Source organism: Furipterus horrens, unplaced genomic scaffold (assembly GCF_987537825.1).
Source record: "Furipterus horrens unplaced genomic scaffold, mFurHor1.1.pri manual_scaffold_9, whole genome shotgun sequence".
In the NCBI taxonomy this organism is placed as follows: domain Eukaryota; kingdom Metazoa; phylum Chordata; class Mammalia; order Chiroptera; family Furipteridae; genus Furipterus; species Furipterus horrens.
In genome coordinates this window covers 34,496,239-34,508,791 of record NW_028327179.1, presented here as the reverse complement: position 1 = coordinate 34,508,791, position 12,553 = coordinate 34,496,239, and the positions used below count along the sequence as shown (strand labels likewise).

The window sequence follows — 12,553 nt, the reverse complement described above, 5'->3', positions numbered from 1 at the left end:
TAGGTATAACTCCTCAGTTCCTACCTCTTAATAGAATCAAGTTTAGTCCTTCATTTTTTTTTAAAGACATTAGTTTTCTCTAGATATCAAATGTATTAATTTAAAGGTGCTTAAAATGTTGTTTAGTTCGATTTCTAGTACTGTATGTTTATAGTATATTTTTAAATCTCTACATTTTTAGTTGTGTCATTTTTCTCATTCTTAATACTAATTACATTTTGGCAAAGCCCCTCATTTAAAAAAAAAAAAAATCAGACTGGCAAAGATTGGTTTATTTATTGGGTGTTTCAAAGAATTGCATTTTTGTTTAATATGATAAAGCTTTTTGTTTTCTAGTTTTTCTATTTAATTTCTGCTATAAGTACATTCACTCCTTATTTTTTCCTTTGGGTCTTTTTTTATTTTTTTTTTCTTTTTGGTGTTTTCTAGCTTGAATTTATTTGTGGTTTTATTTATCTTCAGTCATTCTTATGTTAAAATTAATGTATTTAAATGTGTAAATTTTTCTGTCAGTAATGCTCTGACCAGTTTCCATTGCTTTTTAACTGTCTGTAGTAACTTATTATCATTTATTTTCAAATGATTTAAACATTTTTGGGTTAAATTTTTTTTTTTTTTTTTTACTTCCCATGAAAATAAGTTTTCTTTCTTTGCTTCTCTTTTTCTCATTCCCTCCTTTCAACTGCTTTTCTTCTTTATTTTGTTTCTGCTACTGTTGAACGTAAGACCCCATTGTCTGGAAAAAGCATTTGTTTATTACTAAAAAGAAAAAAAGAAAGCACATTCAAACCATGATTGAATGCTTTCTTACCATTCAGAATTTTTACTTTATTCTTACTGCAGAAGTCCTACAGGATTTAATTCTGACACTTTTTATAAAATCTTATCTAAAATTTTATTTTTTTCTTCTTAATCCTCACCCTAGTACATTTTTTCATGGCTTATAGAAGGAGAGGAAGGGAAGAAAAGAAGGGAGGGAGGAAGTGAAGCAGGGAAAGAGGTGGGAAAAGAGGGAGAGGGAAATAATAAATTGGTTGCCTCTCATATGCATGCCGACTGGGGATCGAACTCGAAACCTAGGTATGTGCTTTGACCAGGGAGTGAACCCACAAACTTTTGGTGTACAGGATGAAACTTCCACCAACAGCCACACTAGCCAGGGCCTTACCTAAAATTTTCCATGAATGGTTTTCAGGTAATAGTTATATCTCATCTTTCCATATTTCTTTCTCAAATGGTTCTCAAGTTGTTTGTACATGCCTCATGCCATCAGAGTACTACCTGTGCAAATAAAGCAAAATAAAAAGTTTATTCAGACATAGGCAATGATATCTATATTCCAACTGCTGACTGGGTAATAGGAATTAGTGCTCTCATTGCAATGTGAGAAATAAAAAAGTATGTCTTAGAGCTTATGAAATATAGTATACATTGGTGTTTATTTTATTTAGTTGTAGGAGAAGATATAATGTGACTTCTGCATTCTGATAACTTTTGAGACTTCCTCTATGTCTAATACATTGTCAATTTTTGTGAGTAAGCCATTGATGTTTAAAAAACATGTGTCGCACAAGTTTATTCGGCACAAAAGTAAACATGCTATTTAATTGTGGTATTCATGTCCTTTATAAACTTTCTTCTTTTTTCTTCTGATTCTATTTGTTGATTTTTGAAAGAAGTAAACTAAATGCTTTATGATTTTGTGAATTTTTGTTCTATTTTTATATTTTATATGGATATGTCATGCTGTTAAGTGGATTAATATTTACTAATTTTTTCTTGAATTCTATTTATTTGATATTTATGTTAATATACTGATTGATTTTATTAGTATAACTAACCTGAAATATAAATAATATAAATGTAAAATAGAAAATATATTATTTTCATTTTTGTTATTTTTGGTTTATTATTCTTAGTTTAGAGTTTGGAACAGTAGTAATATTATTTTCTTTGTTTTTTAAACTGAGTTTTTACATTTTTAATAAGAATTTTTTCATGCCATGGGTATATAATAATTGATATGATTGGATATACTTTCTATTTACCATTTTATTTGTTGTGCGAGAAGAAATAAATTAGACAAATTACATACAATTATTTCTTTCATGGATCTTATTGTGTAATGGTCAGTATCTTAAATAATACCTTATTTTTGTGTATCATGTTATAGGTAAAAAGTACTTTTTATGTACTATATATTTATTCTTCAAAAATCTTCTCAAGGGAGATTTTGTGCCTATTTGAAAGGAGAGAGAAATTAATAATATGGAGTGACAAAGTCACTGTTTGTAGTAGAAAATTTATTCCTCGGTTTATTAAATGTGTGATATACAACTTTTATGTAGTCACTCAAGAAGAACTCCATGAAACTCATTATTATTGTATTTCACTGTCACTTTTAATGAGCTTTACTATATGTAAAATTATTTCCACTTGTATATACTCAGTTCTTCTCTGTGTATGACATTTTCCCTGGAGTAGAGAGACAGTGCTTTTCAAATTAAACATAGTTTCTGTCATCATGGAATTTGCCTTTGATTTAGAAGTTAAACACCTTGAGTGTAGTTCAAAATAAAGGCAAAATTGTCTCAAACATACCTAAGAGCATTTCTTCTGTCCCATTTTCTTTCCCTCTGCCCATTGACCAACTTATGTGTCCTTAGTGACCAGAGTAGTGTCTGGAACATAATAAGGGCTCAAGAAGTGCATGATGCATAGTAATGAATGCTGAGTTCTGCTAGCCTCATCAATTACCATGACTACAGCAAGAATATATCATAAAACTCATGATTTCTCAATAATTGATTCCTCATATTGGCACTCAAATACTCATGTTCAGTGGCTTTTATTGACTGATTAAATCTTATAAATTTTGTGGTATCTCCCAGTAAGACAAGAAAAATCAGAATAGGGACTTTACATGCTTTTTCAAAATTCTTCATAGTTTATAAACAGAAAAAACATTAAGAAGAAAATATATAATTCTGGGCAAATTGAGCTTGGGATATTTAAAAGAATAATAGCATATTTCTTAGGGATTTTTTTGTCATACCTGGATGCATTCTTTGTGTTAATTTATAATTTTGATAGTATTTCTGTTTTATAAAGTATATATTTTTGAAATATGTTTAGGAGTGTTGGCAACCTGAAAATTATTTTTAATGAATACATCTAAGAGAAATTTAAATAAATCCATATATTACTATAATGATGTAATTGTGTAGTATTTTCACTTCACACAAGATAATCATAACCTGCATTTGCACTTGGAAAATAGAAGATAATTGAAATTGTTAATGAATTGATTAAGTGTGTGTGTGTGTGTGTGTGTGTGTGTATGTTTTACTTTAGTTGTTTTAGTTAAGGAATTTGTTTTTAGTTTTAGTTTTTTATTTTTATTTTTTTAGTTAAAAAATTTATATTCAGTGAGGAGAAAATCAGGCACTTTACAAATTATAGACATGAATTCCTTCTATTACACAGATATGTTTAACATAAAAGAGCCTCGAGGTAAAGGTGATGATTCAATTTGATTAAAAATGGGGGTCATAGGAGCATGTGACTGCATAAACTAAAAAATGCACCCGCTTGTCTTATATTTGCTTTGTTCAGAAGGTAATGGTGACTTTGAACTAGAAAAATATTGATTCATTATGTTATAGCCTGAGGGATGTTAATACATTTTCCCTTTTTTCTTCTAGCACACTGATTTATGTCAGTACATGGACAAGCACCCCGGGGGGCTACATCCAGATAATGTGAAGGTAGGAAAAGACCTTTTTAAGCCACATGTTAGCATTGTTCAAGTGCAGTTTTGAGCCAAAATCTAATCTCTCTGCCATAACTTTTCCTTTTTTAAAAAGTTTTTATGTAAAAAGAATATCTAAGTGAACCATAGCCATTATTTGTAGTTGGAAACCATGCTTTAACCAGTATTTTCACTCAAGTATTATTGTTTAGATCATATCGTATTTTTTCTTCATGGAGAAACATTTGCCAATAATGAGTGAGATCCACTGGAATCCTACTGTAGTACTATTTTTAGTAGAGGGGAATCTCAGGTAGTTCAGCCTTGGAATCCCATACTGAAGTACCAGTTGGTTTCAATATAAAGTATCATTATGACCCAAAACAGTGTTATGGACAGTCACAGAAAGAACATACTTTTCATTTGCATGTATAAACAGATGAAAACGGTTCTGTTTACTACTGTTCTCTTTCATTTCTTTTACTACAAATTGAATTACTGTGTCCAAAGAACTAAGATTTTATTATTTGACCTCACAATTAACTTGGAAATTGTGTCGAATTTTCATGCTTAAAAAAGAAGTTTTTTTTTGGGGGGGGGGCGCATATGTTTGGGAGCTAGGAGAGTTATATCTGAATGTTTAATGATGTACTCACTTTCTGTAATTCAGTTGACTACATTTCATGATCAATCAATTGAGTACTATGGATGCATCTAAAGTAAAATTGTCTGTTTCCTCTTGTTCATTACCTACACCACTCTTTACAACATGGCATGTTTTCCCTTTTGTATTCTACCTTTCCCTTTGCTTGTAGAGATGAATGTGCTGATATCAGTTTTTCTATTTATTTTTTGCTTCATAAAAATAATACATATATTGTGTATGTTACTTTTAATTTAAAATATATTATGAATATCCTTTAAAATCAGTACATGACTGTGTAGGTCAATCTTACCAATAACTACAATTAGTCCATAGTATGAGTAATTATCAATTGTTTCTTAGAAATAAATCTTGGGGTTGTTTCTAAAATGTTAATGGTATGAATGATTTTAGAGTAAATATTAGTATAATAACACCTTTAAATTCTTAGTTCTTTTGGATACCTAGTTAATGGGTTTTTCTTTACTAAATAAAAGACATGATTTCAGTTATAATGCATTTTACTGGAACATTTTTTATAACCACAGGGCCTGAGAGATGTTGTATATTTAATCAAGATGGTGACTGAATGAGAAGAGAATTGTTTTTTTCTACTCTCACTAGCATTGAATGTAACCAATCATTTTAACTTTTGCCATTTTGATGAGAAAAAATGGAATGAATACTATGTTGGTGTTTTCTGCTAGTGAGCATGAGCATTTTTTAATCAAACTTCTTGGCCATTTGTAATTCTGCTTTTATAGGGTGCCTGTTCTTACATATTGTCCATTTTTTATTGTTTTTTCTTTTTCTTAGTAAGTTACAAGTGCTTAACAATATGTGTGGCATTGATAATGAGGGTGTTTATGGTGGTCAGTTACATTGTACTATGTTAAAACACAGGACCTCTGAAATACTTTGTTTTTAAAATAAATAATAGAATTGATTTTGCACTTACAGCTTGTTGGTTTCTTTCATAAACCTACTTTTTTGTTGTTTTATTGATCAATTTCTTTAAAAATTTTTTGACTACAGATTTTTATTCAAAATCTGTATCCATTGACATGTTTTTTAGTAGTTAAATTGGGAAAGAAAAATTATCGGATGAAAAGGCTCTTTTTATAAATCTTGCCCATGTTTAATAAACATTAATATCATAATATGAGCATAATTTTATTTTATTTTTTACAATTAAACATCTCACATTGTCTCATTCATACATTAAATATCCTCTTCTTAGGGTCGATTTGGTTCAAAATCAATGGTATGGCACATCCTTACTCCTGTTTCCGGCTTTAAACCTGGGAATATAGAGAGAGCCCACTTAGTGAGACCTTTTGCTCTGGGGAGTCCAGGGCACTAACAGCCTCAGTGGAAATCAACAGCTACTCTAAATTTATTTTGACTTCCTGACTTCCAAATTCAGTGACAAGATTGAGATTAAAGAGGTGAATGAATCTTTTCAAAGAATGATGACATCACTGGATTGTTACTATTCTTGCTTGGTTTTCTCACTCATTATTTGTGTATCATTAGTTTGGAGAAAGTATTAATGGAACATTTTGTTGGTGAAAGATAGAAAGGTCATTCTACAAAGTATCTCTGTGTTCCCTCTCCTCAGGCCAGTGTTACTGAAGGTTTTGTAGCATTTGTAAATCCACTCCTTGAAACTGTATTTCAACTGCTCTTATTCGAGTTCTGTAAGCTTTTCTTCCACCCTGTGGGGGTTCATCATACTTTAAATGCTTCATGTTTGCTACTTATTCCAAGTACAGGTTGTACTGTGGCAGTAAATAAGATTTACTGTTGCAAGATTTGGGGCCCTTTAGGGTGTGGTGAGAAACTTGATGGTGAATGAGCTGTGCCGTCAGCATAAAAATAATGTCACAAAAATTAGATGCAACACCAAAAGTGGGTCTAGATACTAGTCGTACAGAGCAGGAAGTATTCCTTTTTCCCATACAGCTGTTGTTTAATGTGGTCACAGGGTTATGTCCTATGCATTTTTTTGCTTCTGAAAGAGCATGATGTGATTTATTTCTTAGGCTGTTTTGAATAATTGAAAGGCAGCAACATATGTTGATAAATGGGTATTCCTTTCCTCCTAGTTATTGAAATCTTGGCCCCTTGACAGTTTGCCAAAGTGCACTAGACGGTCTCAGTTCTTGGAATATTTAAAGGCACAGACAAGAAGCCTCAGTAGTCATCTAAGAAGTCTTCAAGTTTGGCTTTACAGCACAGTCACACGTGAAGCTTTATATATGTATTATTTATTGGGTTTTTCTTTTCTTTATAAGTTATAAGTGCTTAATAGTATGTGTGGCATTAATAATGACGGTGTTTATGGTGGTCAGTTACATTGTACAATTTTGAAACACAGGACCTCTGTAATACCTTGTTTTGTAAATAAATAATAGAATTGATTTGGTACCTATAGTTTATTGGTTTCTTTTATATAACTCCTTTTTGTTTTACACACACACACACACACACACACATATATATATATGTATATGTATGTGTAAAATTAGAATCAGATTTTTAGAAAAGTCACAAAAATGGGAAAACGTAGACATTTGATCAGCCTGAAAGCCCAGGGTTCCTCCCAAGAAGCACAGCCTCCCCTTGTTTCCCTGTGGCCCTGCATGGCTCTACCCCCAGCCTAGAGGTCATGTGCACTTGCTGACAATCCTGGCCTGTAGCTCTTTCACAGCCTGACAGCCTGACTGCCGCCACTGCTCCTTACTCTGCAGCCAGGTGGCTGTGGTGGGGCATCCCAGAGTATGGCAGGATGCGGCAGGTAGGAGCAGGTAGAGGAAAGCACAAGAGGTAGGGACAGCTTGTGGTGCTTCAAAAACCAGGTGTCAGACCCATGCCACGAGGCAGAAGATAATAAGCATCTTCCGTGGAGAATCGGATCAGTCCAAGAGAATAGACCTAAAGAATCTAGGAGACTTCAGTGAAGATTCCTGTTGACAAACGAGTAACTTAAGTGAAGCAAATTTTCTTGCATTGATTACATAGGTCTAGATAGGAGAGAACATTTTCAAAGAAATTATAATTAATATCCTCATTCTCAGAAAGGTAAAATAGTACATCTATAAAATAAGAATATTTTTTAAAAAGAACTTGGTGAACAAAAGTAGCTTTGGAAATTAAAAACATTGGGTTGACCAAATAGTTTGTTTAGTTTTTTTTTTGTTTTGTTTGTTTGTTTTTATGTACACTGGCTCTGGTAGTGCTTAGCTGTCTTTAACTTCATTCGAAATAATTTTGTTAGATTGTATTGTGACAGCTGCTGTACCAAGTTTGCATTAAAAAGAAAAAAAAAACTTACCAAAATTGGTGATACTTTGTGCAGCCGTTTAAATAGTGAAGATGGAAGAAAATATGCAATATTTTCAGTGTCTTATGCTTTATTATTACAAGAAAGGTAAACATGAAACTGAAATGCAAAAAAAAAAAAAAAAAAAAAAGATTCATGCCGTGTATGGGGAAGGCGCTGATTGAATGTGTGAAAGGTAGTTTGTGAAGTTCCTTGGTACTATTGATATTTTGGCCGAATAATTCCTTGCTGTGGGACTGCCTTATACATTGGAAGATGTTTAGCAGCACCTCTGGCCTCTACCCGCTAGAAGCCAATAGCGGGAGACAGCCGACATACTCAAAATATCCAAAGCAAGCAAGTTACTGATAAAAAGGAAAAATATGTCTTTTATTTTACAGAAAAAACTAAACAGAGTTTTTGCCCAACCCTATCGGATGACAGAAATTAAAATAACAAAAATTAAAAAGGATGAAAGATAAAGTTGAAGAAGTTTGCCAGAAAATAGAGCATAAAATACAAATCTAGGAAATGAGAAAGTAGCAGTAAATCCGAAAGTCCAGTCCAGGGTATTTAACATCTGAGCAACTGGAGAAAATAGAAAAGAGGGAATCATTTAAGTTAAAATCATTAAAATATACTTTTTTAAGATATGAAGGTTGTGAATTTCAAGATTAATAGGGTCCACTAAATGCCCAGAACATTTCATGAGAATAGACTGACAATATTGTTCATTACTGCAAAATTTTAGAACACTGTTTTCAAAGAAAAGTCCTACATAAAGGAAACAGACTTATTACAAAGCATCAAGAATTACAGTGCCAATAAACTTTTCAATAGCAGCACTGGAAGGGAGATGGCAGTGGACAATGGTTTGAAAATTCTGATGTAAATTATTTCCAACATAATATTCTATACAAACTGTCAATGAAGAGTGAGGGTAAAATAAATATATTCAGATGTTCAAGAAGTTGGAAATCTTACCTACCTTGCATTTTGTCTCAGGACACTACTTAAGCCTGTACCCCACTAGAATTCGGTGTAAACCAAGGCAGAGAAGACAACGAAACCAGGCAGCAGAGGCCACTGTAGGAGAGAGGTGAAGGCAATCCTGAGGACAATGATGGAAAGAATCCCAGGGTGACAGTTATGCATCAGGCTGGGAGGCATCAGTTCAGTTGGAGCAAGTGAGAAGTTTCCAAGATGAAATTGTTAGATACAACATGTAATGTGTTTAAGCAGATTTACAGGATCAGAGAAGAGTTTGGTGTTGGATTGGTGGTACCTAGAAGAAAACTAAACAAAGAAAAACAAACCCATAAGTAAAAGAACTAGATCATTGCTAATGCCAGAAAAAAAACAAATTCTGCAGGGAAAAAGGAAAGTAGTTACACTAAACAATGCTTCCGCTGAAATAACATTTCCACAATCGTCATAATTTAAACATTAAGTGTTAATATAATTTAAAAAGAGAAACCCCTCTTTAAGTGATCCTGCTGTAGCCAAGCTCATTCAAGATTAGCATCCTAGAATAGTTGTCCATTTCAGCTGCTACATTTAATATAAAATAAAGACCAGGATCATTGAAATTAAAAAGGGCTTTTTGACTCTGTCCAACATGTTTTTTTTCTAGACAGCATGATTAATACATTCAATTGCTGTAATTAGCTTATTATTTGTGACTTTATATGCACTCAGTTACATACATTTAACATCATTTTCCTATTGGAGATAATAATTTCACGTTCTCTGAGTGTGTGGGAAGTTAAAACATAGAAAGCAGCTTGTTAATGCCTGTGTTTTGGCATCTGAATTGCAGTGTACAGAGGCAGACGGCCCTTGTTACACACTGGTTTCCATGGGAGGCCACTCACCAATTATGCACAGACTCTTCTTCACTGTTTGTCTGCTTAGAGACAATACCCTCCTCAGGGGTTACATTTAGGATCTGCACTGCAGGTGAAATTATTCTCAAAGAAGTCTGACTATGACATAGTGACAGATGCTCCGTGGGTATTTCTGTTTGATCTGTTAGCATTTTTTTTTTCATGTGTTGATATTTATTGTCACTTAAATCTATGAATGCAAAATGAAGAACATAAGAATATTATTTACTAAGTTAATAGCTGTTCATTATGGTCGGCTAGATGTTAATTTGAAAAAGAAAAAATCGAGCTAAGATAAGACCTTGTAATGTTTCTCTATAAATTTAAGGAGATGTGAAAACCAGGTGAGATATGCTACTGTCTTTAAAAGACAATGTTCTTTTAATAACTCCAAAGCTTTGTATTCAGCTAAATTGTTCTTCGATCGTTAAATGATTGGATTGTAATAAATAATGAATATTTATTATTGTGAACAGATAGAAAACACAGTGATCAAATCCATTTTCTCCTAAATTTGGCAATTTTGACTTTTAGTTTCATCACTATGCCTCAAAGTAATATAGAGAAACATTTTAAATATTTATCTTGGATTCTAGAAGTGTACATATATGTGTTTACATTTTATATATCTTTGTTTATTGTAAAAATTAGAAGGGTCTTGCACCTTTAGGGTGAGTCTGGTAGAATTTCAAGCATTACAAAGGTCATGCATTGAAGAATGGAGGGGTAAAAAAGAACAATTGGAACATAATGTAATTTGTGATTTCATAATAAAGCATGGAGTAGTCTATAGAAGTTTTGATAGGAATTGAGTTGAATCTATAGATTGCTTTGGGTAGTATGGACATTCTAATGAGGTTAATTCTTCCTATCCATGAACACAGTATGTGCTTCCACTTATTTGTATCTTCTTCAATTTCTTTCTTCAGTATCCTATAATTTTCTGAGTATAGGTCTTTTATTTCCTTGGTTAGGTTTATTCCAGGGTGTTTTATTCTTTTTGAAGGAGTTGTGAATGGGGTTGTTTTCTTGATTTCCTTTTGTTAGTTCATTATTAGAATATAAAAATGCAACTGATTTCTGGATATTAATTTTGTATACTGCTACTTTGCTGAAGTTTTTATCATAAATGGGTGCTGGATTTTATCAAATGCTTTTTCTGCATCTGTTGGTATGACCATGTGGTTTTTATCTTTCATTTTGTTTATGTGGTGAATCACATTTATTGATTTGCAAATGTTGTACCAGCCTGGCATTCCCGGAATAAATCCCACTTGATCATGGTGTATTATCTTGTTGCATTGCTGTACTAAGTTTGCTAATATTTTGTTGAGGATTTCAGCATCTATGTTCATCAGAGATATCGGCCTATAATTTCCTTTCTTTGTAGTGTCATCATCTGGTTTTAGATTTAGGATAATGCTGGCTTCATAAAATGAATTTGGGAGCCTTCCCTTCTGTTGAATTTTATGAAATAGTTTGAGAAGCAGAGGTGTTAGTTCTTCTCAAAATGTTTGGTAAAAATTCAACTGTGAGGTCATCTGGTCAAGGGCTTTTGTTTGTTGGGAGTTTTTTATTACTGCATCAATTTGATTAGGTGTAATCTGTCTGTTCAGGTTCTCTGATTCTTCCTGGTTTATTTTTGGAAGCTTATATGTTTGTAGGACTTTATCCATTTTGTACAGGTTGTCCAGTTTGTTGGCATATAGTTGTTCATAATAGTTCTCGTAATCTGTTGCATTTTGTTGGTGTCAGTTGTTATTTCTCCTCTTTCATTTCTGATTTTATTTATTTGGGACCTTCCCTCCCCTCCTCCTTTTTTTTTTTTTTTTTTTTTTGCTGGGTCTTGTTAAAGGTTTGTCAATCTTGTTTATCTTTTCAAAGAACCAGCTCTTGGATTCATTGATCTTTCATATATATTTTTTAAACTCTATTTCATTTATTTTTGCTCTGATCTTTATTATTTCCTCCTTCTACTTACTTTGGGCTTTGTTTGTTATTCTTTTACAAGTTCCTTTAAGTGTGAATTTAAATTGTTTATTTGAACTTTTTCTTGTTTTATTTTTTTATGCTATGACTTTCCCTCTTAGGATTGCTTTTCCAATGTCCCACAGATTCTGGATTGTTGTGCCCTCGTTTTCATTTGTTTCAAGGTATCTTTTGATTTCTTCCTTGATCTTGTTGTTGACCCATTCATTGTTTAATAACATGTTATTTAGCTTCCATGTCTTTGTGAGTATTTCAGTGTTCTTGTGATTTATTTCTAGTTTTATAGCATTGTGGTCAAAGATGATACTTGATATGATTCTGATCTTCTTAAATTTTTTGAGACTTGTTTTGTGTCCTAACATGTGGGCTATCCTAGAAAGCATTCCATGTGTACTTGAAAAGTATGTACATTCTGCTGCTTTCGGATGAAATACTCTGAAGATATCATTTAAATCCATTTGATCTAGAGTGTCGTTTTAGGCTGCTGTCTCCTTGTTGATCTTCTGTCTGGAAGAGCTATCCATTGAAGTCAATGGGGTGTTAAAATCCCCAACTATGCCTATATTTCTGTCCATATCTCCCTTTATGTGCATCAAGATTCACTTTACATACTTAGGTGCTCCTGTGTTGGGTGCGTAAATGTTTAGTAGGGTTCTGTCCTCTTGTTGGATTGTTCCCTTTATCATTGTGTAGTGTCCTTCGTCTGTTACTATAGCCTTGGTTTTAAAGTCTATTTGTCAGATATAAATACTGCTACCCCAGCTTTTTTTTTCTTTCTTATTTGCATGAAATATATTTTTCCATCCCTTTACTTTAAGTCTGTGTATATCTTTCTATCTGAGATGGGTCTCTTGGAGGCAGTATATCTATGGGTTTGTTTGTTTGTTTTTTTCCTTATCTGTTCAGCTACCCTTTATCTTTTAGTTGGAGCATTTAAGTCATTTACATTTAAGGTGATT

General features: G+C 32.6%; 1 protein-coding gene across 3 annotated transcripts in view; it reads left to right on the top strand.

Annotated features, from left to right (window-relative positions):
• Positions 1-12,553, top strand: part of CDK14 (cyclin dependent kinase 14) — a 564,775-nt gene that overhangs the window by 264,936 nt on the left and 287,286 nt on the right. For all 3 annotated transcript variants that reach the window (XM_090287257.1, XM_090287258.1, XM_090287259.1), the window contains one exon: positions 3,705-3,767. In XM_090287257.1, coding sequence (XP_090143383.1) covers positions 3,705-3,767 — 63 coding nt within the window. The remainder of the gene's footprint in view (positions 1-3,704; positions 3,768-12,553) is intronic.